This window comes from Trematomus bernacchii, unplaced genomic scaffold (genome assembly GCF_902827165.1).
Source record: "Trematomus bernacchii unplaced genomic scaffold, fTreBer1.1, whole genome shotgun sequence".
NCBI classification, from domain to species: domain Eukaryota; kingdom Metazoa; phylum Chordata; class Actinopteri; order Perciformes; family Nototheniidae; genus Trematomus; species Trematomus bernacchii.
In genome coordinates this window covers 172011-191901 of record NW_022987584.1, presented here as the reverse complement: position 1 = coordinate 191901, position 19891 = coordinate 172011, and the positions used below count along the sequence as shown (strand labels likewise).

The 19891-nt window shown below is 40.2% G+C and overlaps 3 protein-coding genes across 3 annotated transcripts; 1 reads left to right on the top strand and 2 right to left on the bottom strand.

Moving 5' to 3' along the window:
• Window positions 1-611: 611 nt before the first annotated feature.
• LOC117480817 lies at window positions 612-1970 on the top strand. The gene is made up of 2 exons (XM_034128302.1): window positions 612-1142; window positions 1362-1970. The coding sequence occupies exons 1-2, from the start codon at window positions 627-629 to the stop codon at window positions 1644-1646; spliced, it is 801 nt and encodes a 266-aa protein (XP_033984193.1). The 5' UTR covers window positions 612-626; the 3' UTR covers window positions 1647-1970.
• Window positions 1971-3175: 1205 nt separating this feature from the next.
• Window positions 3176-4159, bottom strand: LOC117480834 (putative nuclease HARBI1). The gene has a single exon (XM_034128319.1). The coding sequence runs from the start codon at window positions 4157-4159 to the stop codon at window positions 3176-3178; it is 984 nt and encodes a 327-aa protein (XP_033984210.1).
• An 8164-nt stretch (window positions 4160-12323) lies between these two features.
• LOC117480833 (gastrula zinc finger protein xLCGF3.1-like) lies at window positions 12324-13662 on the bottom strand. Its single transcript, XM_034128318.1, has 2 exons — window positions 13426-13662; window positions 12324-13193 (listed from the first exon to the last, which is right to left on the bottom strand). Exons 1-2 carry the CDS (start codon window positions 13660-13662, stop codon window positions 12324-12326), a joined length of 1107 nt encoding a protein of 368 aa, XP_033984209.1.
• Between the last annotated feature and the right edge of the window lie 6229 nt (window positions 13663-19891).

Genomic DNA, 19891 nt, shown 5'->3' with positions numbered 1-19891 from the left:
ATAAAGATAAACAATAAAAATGATGAAACAATATATATATTTTTTCTGTAAAAAAAAAAAAATGTACTGAGAAAAAAATCAAAAATTTGAAGAAAAGTCAGAATTCGAAACAAAAAAAGGCAAAATATAAATAAAAAGCCGAAATTTGACAATATGTATTTCTTATTTTAACAAACAATAATGATACATATATCCAAAGCGATTAAAGTTTTTATTAATCTGATGATTTTCCCGATTTTTTTATTTCCGGATTAAAAAAATACTTCATATTTGTTTAATTTAAATTACAACGAATTAAACTTAAACAAAATGAAACCTAAATAAAGGTTATTCATTCAAACAGAAAAAGAAATAAAAATGTAAAATCATGTTATTATTATTATCTATCTGAGGACTTCCTAATAAATGAGTAAAAGGGCTGTCATTGTGAATTCAATTCAAAGTAAACATTTTAAAAAATCACGATTTAAAATTCAACTAAATTAAATAAACAGGCTGACACGCTGTAGTGCATATGCCGGGCCTGTAAGTGGCGCTGTAACTTCCGCCACAAAATACACCAAAAGCAGCGAGTTTAAGATCCCCCCGGATGTGTGAGGCACACACAAAAACAAACAAGGTAGAAGATGGCTGATATTCGCGCTAGAAAGGAGCTGTTTTCGTGGACTGACGATGAGGTAGAACTTCTGCTACATGTCACACTAGACTACAAAACTACCAAAATACTGGAGAATGTTGACTGGGAGTCCTGCAAGCTAAAATATAGCGGGATAGGGGACTTATTTCAGGCGCAATATCCGAGGACCCGGACAGAGAAAGATTTCCCTCACGACAAGATCTCCATTACACAGGGCCAGCTTACAGCGAAGCTCAAGCAAGTTCGCATTAAGTACAGGCAGGCGGTGGACCTTGGGCGTCGGAGTGGCCAAGGACGTGTTGTGTACATGTTCTTCGGGCTGTGTGAACAGATCTGGGGTGGCTCCGGCGTCGAGACGGGGGACTGGCTCGACTTGGAAGCGTCCTCGCCCGGACCAAGTTCATCCCCGAGTTTGGAGCGTCCCAACGATTCGCCAGAGTCGAGTGAATCCAACGGAAGTCTGCCAACTGCTGCGGTTGTAAGGCATCGCAGGGATCTGCTCCAGGTATGTTCATGATTTCAAGCTTAACGGACTTGCTATATACTACGATGCAGTACCTTCCACAGAAACACTGAACCTGTTTTGTAAAATTAGAAAGTATTGAGAGCTGTTGTATTTGTAAAATGTATTGAGAGCTGTTTCACAACATGCCTTTGGTCTTATGTTATCTGGTGGCTATGGTCCTATTGTGTAATAATACAAACATTCTCTGGTTTATTATAGGCACCGCTGAACGGCCACAGAAGTGACCGCCTGAAGAGAAAGCTTCCAGCTGAACACGCAGTGCTGGAAGACCTCCAAATAAAAAAGAGGATGTTGGCCCTAATGGAGCTAACCTCCAGCCGCAGCGCAGCCAGCATGGATCGGATGAATACCACCATGGACAACATTAACAGCACCATTCAGGGTGGCCTTTCCCTGATCAGGGAATTAATGCATGCACCCCCCCACAGTAGCAACGGTGGATATGGACACTTCCAGGAGCCCTCATCTCCATTCATTCCTTAAAGGCCACACCCGGCTACGCTGGACTACACACCAAGAGCAAACCCCTCACATGCAGACGATGACCCCTGACACCCCACAAGCTCCTTCGTTTTCATTCAGGCAGTCACTGTTTCAGGAGGACTTATAAAGCAGTGAGCTTCAGGTTTTTTTTTCCCGCACTTTTTGTTCAAAGGAAGTCTGGAAACATTTGTATTTTTAACTTTGCACATTGATTGGAGAATCACATTTTTTTTTTGTAGCTAGCAAAGGTGTTTTTTTCTTTTCTTTTACTGTGTACACCTTGTAGCTCTTACAACAAATAATGTTCTTAATAAAAACCTTGCAAAAAAAGAACAGTCTTGTCTTTCATGTAAGGGTCAATGCACTCTGTAAGCACTCTCTTTCCTTCTCCCTCATCACAGTCAGTGAGATATCTATTGCCCTGTGTGGGAGGCTGGAAGTCCTTTTCACCTTGTAAACATCATTTAGACTAAATAGACCACATGTCTGACAAGTAACCCCCCCTAGTGTCACATATCTGAACTGTGATATATATGTCACATTGGGCTTTAATGGTAAAGCCCAAACTATTGTTAGGCATATATTATAGGTCTCAGATATATAAAAAACATGTCTATGAAGTGTTTTGCTCAAAATACCAAACAGATCAGCCATTCCAGCCTCATGCCCCTCTATTTCAGCCTGTTACTAAAGTGCTGATACTGATTGGTTTAATGTATGTTCAATTTCAACAATCATCAATATGATCAGTATTATGCATTTTACAAAGAAAGTTTGCATTATGATTTTTATGAATTGTATAAATTGAACTTTGATTAAACATTCACTTATATTTTAATTGTGAAAACCCTCAAATATTTGTTAAAATACTATTTAGAGAAGGGAAGGTAAAACAATCTTAACGGGTTAATATAATACTTTTTTACTACAGTGTATGTACTATGTTTCGCTAGTGACCATTTTTGGGAGAGAAAGAACGTGCCAATACAGTCTGAAAATACGATATCAAAATGTACGGTCCTTTTACTAGATATGTGTCATTTAGATATGGTACAAAATATATATGGACAAAGTTTTGGGGAAAAAACACACAATTTCAAAAACATTTCCAACCTGACTTTGGTCCAATAGAAGTAGAATGATTAACTTAATTCACGAGGATGATGACATTTGTTGCACTTTATGTTCAAAGAAAGTCTGGAAGTGGTTGCAGCCAATTTTATTTTTAATTTCACACTGTGAACATTGGAGAATCACATATTTATTTGCTTAGTTTTACATATGTTACATGCATTAAATAGTACTAAAAAAAGTTATGATATAATACAAAGTATCCTGTAACAGTCCTTAGATTTAGCAGCCAGGTACATATACATATAACTAGCCAGGTATATGTATATTGTACAGCAGGGCTGCAGCAGCCTGTCGCTGAAGGAGCTGCACAGTGAGGACAGGGAATGTAACAAAGAATGTTTATCAGATCTTAATAAACACCTTTAAAAAAATAACAGTCTGTCTTTCATGTAGTCCTAAGGGTCAATGCACGCCGTAAGCACTCTCCTCACTCTCTTTCCCTCCCCCTCATCACAGTCAGTGAGATATCCATTGCTCTGTGTGGGAGGCTGTAAATCCTTTTCAGCTTGAATTGTTCCCAACACAGACTGATCATCCACAGCCTCCTTACTGGCCTCACAAACATTGTGGAGGACAAAGCAGGAGTAAATGACATGGGGCAGGTCAACCATGTTTATGTCCATAGGCCTTCTAAGTGCAGCAAATCTGGCCTTGAGGCGACCAAAAGCACACTCAATGACCTTACGTGCACTACACAAAGTTAGCCCAAAGTACTGTTCCTGGGCTGTGGAGCCACCGGATGCATATTCCTTCATCAGGTACGGCAGCAGCGGGTAGGCAGGATCACCAAGAAGATAAATTGGTATGGCCTCCTCTTCGTCCACAATCTGTTTTTTCAGAGCAGGGATCTTTCCAGTTTTCAAGTACATGTTTAGCTTTGAGTTAGCAAAGACCCGTGCATCATGCACACTCCCAGGCCACTTTACCACGACATCCATGAATCGGTACTTGTAATCACAGACAGCCTGTACATTAAGGGAATGTCTGCCTTTCCTGTTGATGTAGTCAGTGGGGTTGGTAGATGGCTGCTTGATTTCGATGTGGGTTCCGTCCACTGCTCCTAAACATTGTGGCATGCGCTGAGCACGATGGAACCCCTCAACCAGATCCGCGGTCTCAGGCTCAGTAAAAGGCAGCTTGATGTATTTTGGACCCAGGTGGATGGTGATCGCTCTGCATGTCTGCCTAATAATGAGGGACAAAGCCGGGCGGGAAACTCCGAAGGCGTTAGCAGTCTTCCGTAGCCTTCCCCCATCGCTCAGGTAATAAAGTACTAACACCCTTTTCAGTGGATCAATTGGCGCCCTCATGTTCGTTGTTTTCTTCTCGATATATGGGCGCAGTTCTTCGCTCAGGGCAACGACAGAGGCTTTGGACATGCGGAAGTTCTCCCTCCATTCATCGTCCACGACAACGCCATTGACAAAATTGTCCCACCAACTGCTAGTTCTGCCCGGTCTTACCCAAAGCGTTCTCCTGGTCGCCCTTCTGGTTGTTCTCCGCGGTGGATTTAGCAACATGTAGTTCATGTTGTTCTCCATGTCCACTTGTGGCTTGTGGTTTTCGTAGAAGCACCGTAGATGTAGCACTAACATCTGTATCATGGTCAGTAGCGTCTGGAGCACAGCAGCAACCCTGTGATCCGCCATTGTTGTTGTTGTTGTTGGCGAAACGCATCAGCAATGACGCGGGGCTGAGCAGGAGAGGTGGGGAGCGTGGTGGGGAGAGGCGGGGCTATCGTTATTTTTTCCGGAAATGATCGTATAGAGGCGATTACACGGAGCCGTTTGACCCCCCAGAGCGTTTCGTTTGCAAATCTATCCACCTTGGGACCCGTTATCGTTTGTGGGGTCCGTTTCTATCGCTTTGTTACGGCCTCGTGTAAATGAAAGGGCTATACTAAGAGAAACTATGCGGATACAACCCGTTTCGTTCTCGTGTAAAGGGGGTCTCAGAGCTGCTGAGTCACACGTCACGGCCTCCTGGTGCTGCTCCTCTCAGAGCTGCTGAGTTGTCCCCCCCCTCCCTGACATGACCAATGAGGGCACGAGATAAGTTTGTGCACAGATGGAAGGCTGACAGGCAGGTAGGCCATCCAGTTATTTTAGCCGGGCCGGCTCAGATGATTGGTCGTGCTTTTTACAGTACTACGGCTTCCACAGATGGATTTTTTGTCAAAGCACTTAAAGGTCCCATGTCATGCTTTTCCGGTTATTACCCGTCCCCTTGTGTTATGAAGGTTTTTATGCATATAAACGGTCTGCTGAGTCAAAAACCCTCAAAGTACACCCTGTAGCGAGTAAAGCTCTAACACAGAAAATACCTCTCCAAAACACCTCGTTGGAGATTTCTCATGTTCTTCCTGGGCATCGTGACGGCTGGATACCCAGTAGCCTCGCCCAGAGCTATGACGCACCCTCTGCCAGCCTTTCACGAAACAAAGCTTCCCAAACCTTTCAGGATTCATGCCGGATATGTACAGCGTAGGGCACTGAAGAACGATGCTGTTCCTACTTTGTTTGGACCAGCGGGAGATTCGGGTACACAACCTGTAAGTATTCATTGTTGTTTGTGTATTTATGATGTTTAAAACAAACAAGGTATCTACCACGACTGTTTAAATGGGTAAACGTTTTTCGGGCTGCTAAGTTGGGATGGTGGAGAAATGCTCTCCGCAGACCCATTCTCACAGCGTTAGAAACCTTTTTCTTACTCGGCTGTGAGTGTTTGTGTGTGCTCAGGATGAGTTTCGCTTGTTCTCGCTGTATCGCCAAGCCTGTCTGCTCCTGCAGCAGTGTGTGTGTCTGTGTGAGTGCGAGCCAGCTTCTCGACCAATCAGAGCACACTGGGCTCACAGGGAGGGGGGGCAGGTGCTCGAACAAGTCGTTTAGGACAGATAGTGAATACCGGTGAATACACACACTATACAGAGATGCTGTATGAGAAACCGATGTGAGTTTGGAAAATTGCACAATATAAATCTATTCTAGTAGACCTCAACAATGGAATTATGATCAGTAGAAATGGCCATGACATGGGACCTTTAAGATATTCATTGCTATCGGGATGTTAAGAGCATTCCATGGAATATAACAAAAAGTGTATTTCGAGCCGGTTTCTCAAACCTACCTACCCCACCTTTAAAGCCCTCCAGCTCGTTCACGCTGCGTCAGGTTGATTATTCTTTAAGACCAGAACAGACTGCTTACTGGAAACAGGAACTATCAAAAACATCCCAAAATAAGTTTCCAGTCACAACATTTTATTAACCAAACAGATTATTAGAGAAGCTACTCAGCAGATGAATGAACAGTAACACTAAATCCCTTCAATGCCGCTTAACGAGGCTAGCAGTTTAACCCGGGACATTGAAACAATTGAAAACAGTCACTTTTGAACTGAAGCATAACACGGCTATAAGAAAACCATGGTTGAAACACAGTAGAACATTTCCTTATAGATCAGTAACTATTACAAACATGAATTAAATCAGGAGAAGCAGCATCTCTGTGGCCTCGTGTTGGCATAGTGTGAATGCTGGTTAGAAAATGAATAACTGTTGGTCAGATTTCCATTTAGAAAGACTTAAACTGCACTGGCTTCCAATTCCGTTACGAATTGATTTTAAACTCCTTTTATTTGTTTTTAAAGCACTAAATGGGCTGGCTCCGGCCTATATAGCTGAACTCCTCCAGCGCTACACCCCAACAAGAGCTTTAAGGTCTGCTGACCAGCTGCTGCTGATAGTGCCCAAGACCAGGCTCAAAACCCGAGGGCACTGAGCCTTCGCAGCAGCTGGCCCGAGGCTCTGGAACACTCTGCCCCTCCATGTGAGGTCGGCCCAGACCCTAGGGGTTTTTAAATCTACTCTTAAGACACACTTCTTCTCTCTGGCCTTCTAGTTAGAGCGGAGCACGACTCCTGACTTTTCCCTGTGTTTTCTTTTTAAATATCTGTTGTAATTTATTGTCTTTTATTGTGCTTATAGAAGTGTGTTTTTATGTGATTGTAGTTATTACATGTACAGCACTTTGGCCCGACCAAAAATCGCTTTTAAATGTGCTTTATAAATAAACCTTGATTTGATTTGATTTGATTAAACAACACAGCTATCAGGACATCAGGAGGAGGAAACAGCTAGCTTGGCTCTCAGAGTTGCATTGTGAGCACTCATGGATTACTACAGCAACACATGGGGAAATACAAACTGAAAAAAAGCAAATCTATTAAAAAATAAGTAAAATGTTTTTATCGTAGAAGAAACTGTGGTTTTGTGACCATTCAATTAACTATTGAAAAGTGATTGTAAGTAATTATAAAACATTAAACAGTTTCTAATAATGAATCAATCAGTCTCTCTTTGTCGACAGTTTTAAGTTTACAAATATTAGAAGAAGTTTGTTATTGAACTGAGATGAGATACAGACTCACAAATGTTTACACTTATTATTCATGTTTGATCTCTTCACAGATCTGACAGTGTTTTAAACATGGTAGCTGCTATTAAAACAAAGTACAACAATTACACACAGTAGGAAAATATAATGAACGATATATTTGTAATAACTATTTCTGAACTTGAGACTCACTTACTCTCTTTTTGGAGTTCTTCAAATCTCACAGCCTTCTTTACTCACACAGAGAATACAATAAATAACCTGGTTACATGATAAATTACTTTAAAATAGTCCTCGGTTAAAACATGTAAAACATTTGTTTCCCATTATTTTTAAACATTAATGGCATTAAAAGTACATATTGTAGTGATCACTGATTGACATAATTCACGCATGGAACTACAGGTTGGGGGTATTGTTTCCGCACGGACATATGTGTTGCTGACAGTATTTATTGTGTGCCCTCCTGGCTTCTTTCTCTTCTCTTCCTGGGCTGCGACCCGACAACATGTGGTTTTCTGCTGCTCATTAAAGTTCCCATTTGCACCTTCGATGCACCGCCTCCGACTCCTATCTCTCGGCACTACAATATACTATATATTTATATGACATGCAAACTTTACAATCCACAGATGTTCCCTAAACATCTCATATCCAGTTCCTGCCCTTCTTAAATCTGCAGTTATCACTTTCATATAACAAACTTTTATATAATGTTATTTCTTTGGTTTCAGACATTTGGCCCTAAAGTTGCTTGGGGAGGCGGGGCTTAGCTGAGAGGGGCTTCACATGAGTGACAGGCCTTCTGTAGTCATGTTGCCTTCAGGGACTTTAGGTATCCAGATAAATATTGTACTTTTTTTACACAAAACTCCCATCAAAACTTGAATTTTCAAATATATTTTATTTTTTCAAAAGAAATTTACTGTGAACACAGAAAATAAATGGCTGTCACAATGAAGTCAAAAAGTGAACATGAGATAACATTTGTTTTATATTTCACTGTAATATTTGGCTTGGAAATAAATAACAATGCCATAAAATCTCTTTCGCTTCCTGTGTGAATGATCTTGGTGTCAAATCATACATTTCTTAACAAATAGAAACCAAATGAAGACGTCAATAATGACTCAGAAGCTTCTTTTGAACCTATCTGAGCCATGAGATCTAATTATTCTGTCAATGGGAAACTGGGCTTCCTCTCATGCATCATGGTGGAGGTGGTGGGGGTATTTTGGGGTGTAGTAGTGGAGGAAGTACTGGTAACATCATGGCGTTCGGTGAAGGATAACTCATGTTGCTAACGTGGAAGAATAGTATTACTGTGGTTTCATGTCCCAAAGTTTGTATTAAGCCGTTAGGTTCCCTAATAATCTAGGGGTTAAAGGGAAGTAACATTTAAAATAACCGGGAGAAAAAACAAAGAAGAAACTGATTTTCAAGATGAAAACATATTGCTTTAAGACTCAAAACAAAGAGGGTTCACTCACCAATTTACAAAACAAACTAAAGACTAAATAAGAGCAACTTCCCCCTTTAGATATATACGGTCTAAAGGGGATCAGGATCGGGGGCTAATCGCCAAAGACTTAACATTTATCATATGGCATGTGTCAATAAATGTTCTTTAAACAAATGAAGACTCTCCTGATTGAAATGATGGATGGCTGCTGCCATATGTGCCTCTGAACCATGACAAGTGCAAATTCAAGGCTTATCAATGAAGCACAGGAGGGGTCACAGACATAGTACCAGCTGTTCAATAAAGCTCTTCTGAGCAGACTAATTATGCTCCTCAAATCTTCTGAAATGATTTGAATAGAGTATATATTTTGGGATTGAGAGCAGTTTTAAAATGTTTTTTTAGAAGATTTTAAAGACCCTCTACACTCTGAGTGATGATGACACTCTAGCTCTGAAGAGCCCCTCCCATAGACACCCATTATAACATCTAACAGCCTGAACATGTACCACAACTTCAACTGTGATGAGTCACACACTGTAAAAGATATCAGAAATCTGAATACAAGTTTAATAGCTGAATGTCTTGTGATCATTTTAGGTGGAATACTTATACTTATACTCAAGTACCAGATCTAAGTACTCAGGTCTTGTACTTGATTATAAGTACTCAGATCTGGTACTTGAGTATAAGTATAAGTACTCAGAGAGAAGGAAATCACATGTTTGTGATCTGCTTGTAAAACATAACCAATATGCAGGAATGTGAGTCTGTTTTTAAGGCCTTCTTTCCTTTAGTACAGTCCGATAATATAAACAAACAGAATCAAACTGAAAACGCAGAAAAAAAAGTACAATTATGATTAAAACATGAAACAGTTTCTAATGATGAGTCAAAGAGTCCCTTTGTGTCGACAACTTTAATGAGAAACTAGAAAACAAGTGTTAAGTTTACAGCTCAGATTATTACAGCAGCAAGAATCACATTTACTGAGAACACAGAGAACTAACGGCCGTCACAATGAAGTCAAATAATGAACATGAGATAATATTATATCAGACTTTCACTTGAACAATGTTTGTTCAAACAAAACATGAACGTCACAAATGTATTTTAGCACTTTTCATACCTAAAGTGTCTTAGTGATTTGAATATCACTTGAAGTAAATACAATAAAAAAGTACCAAAAAGGCAACTCAAACATTTCAATTATACTTCAATACTTTAGGTATCCAGAGAAATATTGTACTTTAACACAAAACTTGAATTCTCAAATATATATTTATTTTTTCAAAAGAAATTGACTGTGAACACAGAAAAGAAACGGCTGTCACAATGAAGTCAAATGATGAACATGAGAGAAATCAGATTATACCAGAGTTTAAATAAAGGGTCTCTCTTCTCAAACCCAACATGTACTAGGAAAGCAGAAAGCAAACATTTAGAAATGTAAATGTGCAGTAGTTGCTCAGAGACGACTCCTCTCAGACTTGATGTGAAACCTCCAGGAACAAAAGGATGGAGGAGTGAACACATTACCCTTCATCCCTCCCCCTAAGTCCCACCCTTGATACCCCCTCCTCTCTAAAGATGACCCCAGTCTAGTCTCCTTCAAGTACTTTAGCTTCAAATGGGCCATTTCAATTCTGCATTCAGAAAGGAGATTATTCAAGAATAAAAGTAGCGATGCAGCACAAGATGTAAATATTTATTTAACGACCCTCCTTCACCGCAATTCAACGGAAGATGATGGACTTTCATATTTCAAACATTTAACACCTTTCTCCAGAAATAGTGACTCTCAGTGAGTTTGAGTTCTAACCTGGATAACTGCGACTGAGTCTCACATTACAAGTATCTCTAGTGTCTCTCTTCTCATACCCAACGTGTCTTAGTGTTTTAAAGATCACTTCAAAAAGGGCAAAAACTCAAACATTTCAATTGAACATAAATGTGAAATACAAATATTCAGTGAATGCTGGGCAACTAAACATAGCAAGAACCTTTCTGAACTCGATGCTCACTAAAATTGCAACTGCACACATAACGGATAATGGGTTAAGAAGTAAAGTCACTGTTGGTCAGCTTTAGATTTGGACAAAAGCAGGAGGAATGCTAGCTTGACTCAGAAAAGGATCAGATGGAGGCAGAGTGAGTGCGCTGGTGGACTTTAAGATCACTAGAAAAGGTTTCCCCACACTCTTTACAGCTGTGTAGTTTCTCTCTCGTGTGAATGCGATAATGGCTCTGAACTCTTCTTGATTTAGTGAAATCTTTCCCACATTGGTCACCGCTGAAAAGTTTGGGTTCCTTTCTTCTTCTCTGTTTCTAAAGAAGACAGACAGATAAAGAGTCAGTGAGAGGCGGTGATGCAGATATATCTAAAAATAAGAGTCTGTAAAATAAACCCCACAATGTTCACACAGTAGGAAAATATAATGCGGATATATTTGTAATAACTATTTCTGAACTTGAGACTCACTTACTCTCTTTTTGGAGTTTTTCAAATCTCACAGCCTTCTTTACTCACACAGAGAATACAATAAATAAACTAGTCACATGATAAAACACTTTAAAATATTCACGGTTAAAACATGTTTCCCATGTTTTTTAAAGATTAATGCCATTAAAAGTACATATACTAAATTAATTAAATAAATAATAATAATAATCAGAATGATACTCTTTATTTTTAATTCTCGTTCTATTATTTGTTCTTAGTAAATCAAGGCCAAGCTTAAAAATATAATGCAAAGTGATTGGAAGTAATGATAAGGTATCAAACAGTATTGTAATGATGAGTAAAAGAGTCTCTTTGTGTCGAAACATTTATTGAGAAAATAGAAAACAAGTTTTCGATCAGATTTACTGACAAAATAGAGAAAAAAACAGGCATCACATTTTAGCCTAATTACCAAGTTATAATCACTGTGCTTTAAAGGTGGGGTTAGTAAGTTTGAGAAACCGGCTCGAGATCGCTAGAATTTGAAAATACACAACCGGAGAAAATCTGCCACTTCCTTACAGAGCCCCTCCTCCAACACACACGAACGCGCACATGACCAATGAGGGCACGAGATAAGTTTGTGCCCCGATGGAAGGCTGACAGGCAGGTAGGCCATCCAGTTATTTTAGCCGGACCGGCTCAGATGATTGGTCGTGCTTTTTACAGTATTACTGCTTCCACAGATGATATTTTTTAATGGATTTTTTGTCAAAGCACTTCAGATATTCATTGCTATCGGGATGTTTAGAGCATTCCATGGAATATAACAAAAAGTGTATCTCGAGCCGGTTTCTCAAACTTACCTACCCCACCTTTAACTATGAACGAATGAAAACAGTAGATGAAACATATTCAGTAAAATAAAAATAAAAACAGGCTCTATCAATCGGAAATGAAGATTATTCTGTAAAAAATACAGTCAGTGAGCGATGACGTTTGAGTCTACCTCACAGTGATTATAGGGAAGTACAGACATCACACTACAAGAGGAAATGCACCTCGACAGGACGTGTTTGGACATTTTCTGGTGCGCACTTCTGCAAATGTGAGTATTATTCACAGAATTAACGTGTAGCATATATACAGATATGCTCACAAAACAAAAATACCTGAGAAGCATTAAAGCAATCAATATTTTTCCATCACCATCAGAGAGTAAGCTATGCTCTGAGGAAAGGTTAACGAAGTGCAGCGTGTGTGCGTTGGTGGACTTTGAGATTACTACGCCGAGAAAAGTTTTTCCCACAATGTTCACAGCTGTGTGGTTTCAGTCCCGTGTGAACCAGTAGGTGGACGGCATGGTGATCCTGCCGGGAAAACTTTTTCTCACAGTGGTCACAGCTGTATGGTTTCTCTCCGGTGTGGGTACGCTGGTGTGTTTTTAACTCAACCCTAGATCTAAATGTGGAGCTGCACTGGTCACAGCTGTATGGTTTCTTTCCAGTGTGAATGCTCTCGTGACTTCTCAAGCCGGAGCTCAGTGCAAAGACTCTTCCACATTCCTCACAGCTGTACGGTTTCTCTCCAGTGTGAACTCGCTGATGCATTTTGAGCTGAGAACTCTGATTGAAAGTTTTCCCACATTGGTCACACCAGAATACTTTCTCTTTAGTGTGAATAACCCGATGAACTCTTAGGTAATTTGTACTTTTAAAAGTTTTCCCACACTCGTTGCAGATGTGCGGTCTCTCTTCTTGGTGAATTACTTTATGGCTTGAAAGCTCACTGTGAGTGCGGAAGGCTTTGTCACATATGTCGCAGATTTGCGGTTTCTCTCCTGTATGAAGCCGCTTGTGGACCACCATGGCTCCTGGATAAGAGAACCTTTTCCCACATTGGTCACAGCCGTAGGGTTTTTCTCCAGTGTGAACACGTTGGTGGAGTTTTAGCCGATTCAGGTAGTGGAAAGTCGCCCCGCATTGGTCACAGTGGTGAAGACGTTTTCCGGTGTGAATCCTCTGGTGCACATTTAAATACAAAACCGTTGTGAAGGATTTGTCACAGTGCTGACAGCTGTGGTTTTTGGGTCCGCATTTTCTCCTCGGTTTCTATTCAAGACAAACAGAAAGTTGATCAGACAAAAATAAGACATTTCTTGAAAACCTTGAATAATTTTAAGAGCTTCATTATTTTTTAATGCTGTTTTTCTTGATATTATAGAAAACTAAATCTTTATTTTTGAGTTTTTTTTTACTATTTTCTGGGACAAAATGTACTTTTTCAAGTTACTGTGGTGCACACATTTTTTATTTTTGTTTGAATTCCTTTAACTGCAGTTACCCTTGGCTTCTTCTTGAGATTGGACACCGGTTTTTTTGGGTTGCTTGCATCCTCCTTCCTCGCCTCTTCCTCATTCATCGCCTCTTCCTCACTCCTCGCCTCTTCCTCATTCCTCGCCTCTTCCTCCTTCCTCGCCTCTTCCTCATTCCTCGCCTCTTCCTCCCTCCACTGTTCCTCCGTCTTCACCTCCTTGCCCCTCAGATTTTCCACCAGGCAGAATAACGTCCTCTCACACATATTCTGCAGGTGAGTTATCTGCAGGTATAGGGACAGGTAAGCTTTGTTATTTCTGAAAAGTCTGGCATTTTTCAACAAAAAAATACATAATTGTCACAGAGTGAGAGAATCAGGACAGAATGAAGAGGAGGCAAGTGGAAACAGAAAAGCAAGTTTTAGAGAGTTATATAAAGCTGATACCAGACCAAGGAAAGACAAACAACGAAGACAAAGAACAAACAATCAAGAACAGAACAGAGGACACGAGCGGGGAAACCAGACAGGAAAAAGACAAAGGAATTCAGGTCGATATACACAAACAAACTAATCCATTTGTATTCATTACACATAATATTCAACCAATGGTAATCAATGTTTTCTTTCATTCTGACTACATCTAGAGTAATATACACATAACTACCAGTAGGGAAAAGTGTCAAATGATACATTTTTCACAAATGTTACTTTTAACTTAAAAAATCACAACAAAAAATGTACAAAATGTTATACATGTTATGATTGCAGAAGTTGATGAGGCAAAGAAACTGTTGACTGTAAGCCTTTGTGTCTGCTAGTTTCATGTATTACTGTAATTAAATTGAATATAAATGAAACACATGTATTTAAATGAGTAAAAGTGCTGCAAACCGACATGAGAGGACAATCCTGCTGCTGCGTTTCTCTCCATGCTTCTTCTCCGGATGTTTCTCTGAAGTAAACTCTAACTTGCACTAACCCTAAATATAACCCACTTTCACACCTCTCCCCACTTCCTGCAGACCCTCCTCCCCCAAATTTAAATTTGCAGCAATTGTTCAGTGACCACTCCTCTTGGATTTGACTTGAAACCTTCCCAGACAACAGGAGGAAGGTGTGAACCCAACCTTTAATCCGACCTCTGATGTCCTGTCCTTCTCCTGAGACGACCCCCCCCCCCCCCCCCCTCCTCAGCCACAACACCTCTGCTAACTGAGCCTGATCCAAGACTCTGGTTGGGAGAGTTACTTTAAAATTGGGTTGTATGTAAGACAACAGAACAATGTGAACTTAGAAAAGAAGAAACCAAGATATTTATGATCAAAAATTATTTAATTTATAGAAAAACCTGCCAAAAAAACCCAATGAGGGGCTTGTAGCTGTTGATCTGTCTGAGAAGGAGGGAAGTCACCTTAAAATCCACCAGCCAATCACACTGGAGTTAAACCATACTGTTGAGAAACATGTGGGAAACAAATGTCTCTTTGTAGTTCCCTTAAAGCCCCACACCAGTATGGTTTCTCTCCCGTGTGAATAGGATGATGTCAAACTGTAAAAATAAGCAATACTGATCAAACATTAATCAAGATTCTGTTACTGTTATGTGTATTTCTGCCCTCAAAAGTTTGTAGAAATGTATTTTAGTGCACTATTTAGCTGTAATTTGAGATCGTTTTTATAACAGACGGACGCCATTTTGTGCCTAACTTCAATCAGATTATTTCGATACTCGGATCAAACTTTACAAATAGTTCTGTAGTCATGTTGCCTTCAGGGACTTTAGGTATCCAGAGAAATATTGTACTTTAACACAAAACATGAATTCTCAAATATATATATATTTTTTCAAAAGAAATTGACTGTGAACACAGAAAAGAAACGGCTGTCACAATGAAGTCAAATGATGAACATGAGAGAAATCAGATTATATCAGAGTTTAAATAAAGGGTCTCTCTTCTCAAACCCAACATGTACTAGGAAAGCAGAAAGCAGACATTTAGAAATGTAAATGTGCAGTAGTTGCTCAGAGACGACTCCTCTCAGACTTGATGTGAAACCTCCAGGAACAAAAGGATGGAGGAGTGAACACATTACCCTTCATCCCTCCCCCTAAATCCCACCCTTGATACCCCCTCCTCTCTAAAGATGACGCCAGTCTAGTCTCCTTCAAGTACTTTAGCTTCAAATGGGCCATTTCAATTCTGCATTCAGAAAGGAGATTATTCAAGAATAAAAGTAGCGATGCAGCACAAGATGTAAATATTTATTTAACGACCCTCCTTCACCGCAATTCAACGGAAGATGATGGACTTTCATATTTCAAACATTTAACACCTTTCTCCAGAAATAGTGACTCTCAGTGAGTTTCAGTTCTAACCTGGATAACTGCGACTGAGTCTTACATTACAAGTATCTCTAGTGTCTCTCTTCTCATACCCAACGTGTCTTAGTGTTTTAAAGATCACTTCAAAAAGGACAAAAACTCAAACATTTCAATTCAACATAAATGAGTAATACAAATATTCAGTGAATGTTGGGCAACTAAATATAGCAAGAACCTTTCTGAACTCGATGCTCACTAAAATTGCAACTACACACAACGGGTAATTGATTAGGAAGTATTATACATAAAGACTATATTAAGAAATGTAGGTAGACCATCAAAAGATGCTTCTATTTACATAAACATAATAAGTATATATAATAATAAACACCAAACCTGATTTATTGCTTTTATTTGAATATTTTTAATATAAGGAAAATGGAAGAGAATGAAACTGAGAACATTGTGAATATTTTCTCCCAGACTTTCTGATTTAATAAACACCATCCTGAGAAGGGATTTAGTTTTACTGTTCATTAATCTGCAGAGTAGCTTCTCTAATAATCTGTTTGGTTGATAACATGGTGTGAATGGAAACTTCTTCTGGGTGTTTTTGATAGTTCCTGTTCCCAGTAAGCAGTCTGTTCTGGTCTTAAAGATAGTTCCTGTTCCCAGTAAGCAGTCTGTTCTGGTCTTAAAGATAGTTCCTGTTCCCAGTTAGCAGTCTGTTCTGGTCTTAAAGATAGTTCCTGTTCCCAGTAAGCAGTCTGTTCTGGTCTTAAAGATAGTTCCTGTTCCCAGTTAGCAGTCTGTTCTGGTCTTAAAGATAGTTCCTGTTCCCAGTTAGCAGTCTGTTCTGGTCTTAAAGATAGTTCCTGTTCCCAGTAAGCAGTCTGTTCTGGTCTAAATGATAGTTCCTGTTCCCAGTTAGCAGTCTGTTCTGGTCTTAAAGATAGTTCCTGTTCCCAGTAAGCAGTCTGTTCTGGTCTTAAAGATAGTTCCTGTTCCCAGTAAGCAGTCTGTTCTGGTCTTTAAGATAGTTCCTGTTCCCAGTTAGCAGTCTGTTCTGGTCTTAAAGATAGTTCCTGTTCCCAGTAAGCAGTCTGTTCTGGTCTTAAAGATAGTTCCTGTTCCCAGTTAGCAGTCTGTTCTGGTCTTAAAGATAGTTCCTGTTCCCAGTTAGCAGTCTGTTCTGGTCTTAAAGATAGTTCCTGTTCCCAGTAAGCAGTCTGTTCTGGTCTAAATGATAGTTCCTGTTCCCAGTTAGCAGTCTGTTCTGGTCTTAAAGATAGTTCTTGTTCCCAGTAAGCAGTCTGTTCTGGTCTTAAAGATAGTTCCTGTTCCCAGTAAGCAGTGAGTTCTGGTCTTAAAGATAGTTTCTGTTCCCAGTTAGCAGTCTGTTCTGGTCTTAATGATAGTTCCTGTTCCCAGTAAGCAGTCTGTTCTGGTCTAAATGATAGTTCCTGTTCCCAGTTAGCAGTCTGTTCTGGTCTTAAAGATAGTTCCTGTTCCCAGTAAGCAGTCTGTTCTGGTCTAACTGATAGTTCCTGTTCCCAGTTAGCAGTCTGTTCTGGTCTTAATGATAGTTCCTGTTCCCAGTAAGCAGTCTGTTCTGGTCTAAATGATAGTTCCTGTTCCCAGTAAGCAGTCTGTTCTGGTCTAAATGATAGTTCCTGTTCCCAGTAAGCAGTCTGTTCTGGTCTAAATTATAGTTCCTGTTCCCAGTTAGCAGTCTGTTCTGGTCTTAAAGATAGTTCCTGTTCCCAGTTAGCAGTCTGTTCTGGTCTTAAAGATAGTTCCTGTTCCCAGTAAGCAGTCTGTTCTGGTCTTAAAGATAGTTCCTGTTCCCAGTTAGCAGTCTGTTCTGGTCTTAAAGATAGTTCCTGTTCCCAGTAAGCAGTCTGTTCTGGTCTTAAAGATAGTTCCTGTTCCCAGTTAGCAGTCTGTTCTGGTCTTAAAGATAGTTCCTGTTCCCAGTTAGCAGTCTGTTCTGGTCTTAAAGATAGTTCCTGTTCCCAGTAAGCAGTCTGTTCTGGTCTTAAAGATAGTTCCTGTTCCCAGTTAGCAGTCTGTTCTGGTCTTAAAGATAGTTCCTGTTCCCAGTTATCTGGTTCTGGTCTTAAAGATAGTTTCTGTTCCCAGTTAGCAGTCTGTTCTGGTCTTAATGATAGTTCCTGTTCCCAGTAAGCAGTCTGTTCTGGTCTAAATGATAGTTCCTGTTCCCAATAAGCAGTCTGTTCTGGTCTAAATGATAGTTCCTGTTCCCAGTAAGCAGTCTGTTCTGGTCTAAATTATAGTTCCTGTTCCCAGTTAGCAGTCTGTTCTGGTCTTAAAGATAGTTCCTGTTCCCAGTAAGCAGTCTGTTCTGGTCTAAATGATAGTTCCTGTTCCCAGTAAGCAGTCTGTTCTGGTCTTAAAGATAGTTCCTGTTCCCAGTAAGCAGTCTGTTCTGGTCTTAAAGATAGTTCCTGTTCCCAGTTAGCAGTCTGTTCTGGTCTTAAAGATAGTTCCTGTTCCCAGTAAGCAGTCTGTTCTGGTCTTAAAGATAGTTCCTGTTCCCAGTTAGCAGTCTGTTCTGGTCTTAAAGATAGTTCCTGTTCCCAGTTATCTGGTTCTGGTCTTAAAGATAGTTTCTGTTCCCAGTTAGCAGTCTGTTCTGGTCTTAATGATAGTTCCTGTTCCCAGTAAGCAGTCTGTTCTGGTCTAAATGATAGTTCCTGTTCCCAGTTAGCAGTCTGTTCTGGTCTTAAAGATAGTTCCTGTTCCCAGTAAGCAGTCTGTTCTGGTCTAACTGATAGTTCCTGTTCCCAGTTAGCAGTCTGTTCTGGTCTTAATGATAGTTCCTGTTCCCAGTAAGCAGTCTGTTCTGGTCTAAATGATAGTTCCTGTTCCCAGTAAGCAGTCTGTTCTGGTCTAAATGATAGTTCCTGTTCCCAGTAAGCAGTCTGTTCTGGTCTAAATTATAGTTCCTGTTCCCAGTTAGCAGTCTGTTCTGGTCTTAAAGATAGTTCCTGTTCCCAGTAAGCAGTCTGTTCTGGTCTAAATGATAGTTCCTGTTCCCAGTAAGCAGTCTGTTCTGGTCTTAAAGATAGTTCCTGTTCCCAGTAAGCAGTCTGTTCTGGTCTAAATGATAGTTCCTGTTCCCAGTAAGCAGTCTGTTCTGGTCTTAAAGATAGTTCCTGTTCCCAGTTAGCAGTCTGTTCTGGTCTTAATGATAGTTCCTGTTCCCAGTAAGCAGTCTGTTCTGGTCTAAATTATAGTTCCTGTTCCCAGTTAGCAGTCTGTTCTGGTCTTAAAGATAGTTCCTGTTCCCAGTAAGCAGTCTGTTCTGGTCTTAAAGATAGTTCCTGTTCCCAGTTAGCAGTCTGTTCTGGTCTTAAAGATAGTTCCTGTTCCCAGTAAGCAGTCTGTTCTGGTCTTAAAGATAGTTCCTGTTCCCAGTTAGCAGTCTGTTCTGGTCTTAAAGATAGTTCCTGTTCCCAGTTAGCAGTCTGTTCTGGTCTTAAAGATAGTTCCTGTTCCCAGTAAGCAGTCTGTTCTGGTCTAAATGATAGTTCCTGTTCCCAGTTAGCAGTCTGTTCTGGTCTTAAAGATAGTTCTTGTTCCCAGTAAGCAGTCTGTTCTGGTCTTAAAGATAGTTCCTGTTCCCAGTAAGCAGTGAGTTCTGGTCTTAAAGATAGTTTCTGTTCCCAGTTAGCAGTCTGTTCTGGTCTTAATGATAGTTCCTGTTCCCAGTAAGCAGTCTGTTCTGGTCTAAATGATAGTTCCTGTTCCCAGTTAGCAGTCTGTTCTGGTCTTAAAGATAGTTCCTGTTCCCAGTAAGCAGTCTGTTCTGGTCTAACTGATAGTTCCTGTTCCCAGTTAGCAGTCTGTTCTGGTCTTAATGATAGTTCCTGTTCCCAGTAAGCAGTCTGTTCTGGTCTAAATGATAGTTCCTGTTCCCAGTAAGCAGTCTGTTCTGGTCTAAATGATAGTTCCTGTTCCCAGTAAGCAGTCTGTTCTGGTCTAAATTATAGTTCCTGTTCCCAGTTAGCAGTCTGTTCTGGTCTTAAAGATAGTTCCTGTTCCCAGTTAGCAGTCTGTTCTGGTCTTAAAGATAGTTCCTGTTCCCAGTAAGCAGTCTGTTCTGGTCTTAAAGATAGTTCCTGTTCCCAGTTAGCAGTCTGTTCT

Excerpts from the sequence above, each read along its gene's own strand:
- LOC117480833 (XM_034128318.1), bottom strand. The coding sequence starts at position 13,662 with ATGTGTGAGAGGACGTTATTCTGCCTGGTGGAAAATCTGAGGGGCAAG. Across the intron at positions 13,194-13,425 it reads ATCTCAAGAAGAAGCCAAGG|AAACCGAGGAGAAAATGCGG; the intron begins GTAACTGCAGTT and ends TGTCTTGAATAG.
- LOC117480817 (XM_034128302.1), top strand. The coding sequence starts at position 627 with ATGGCTGATATTCGCGCTAGAAAGGAGCTGTTTTCGTGGACTGACGAT. Across the intron at positions 1,143-1,361 it reads ATCGCAGGGATCTGCTCCAG|GCACCGCTGAACGGCCACAG; the intron begins GTATGTTCATGA and ends GGTTTATTATAG.
- LOC117480834 (XM_034128319.1), bottom strand. The coding sequence starts at position 4,159 with ATGTCCAAAGCCTCTGTCGTTGCCCTGAGCGAAGAACTGCGCCCATAT.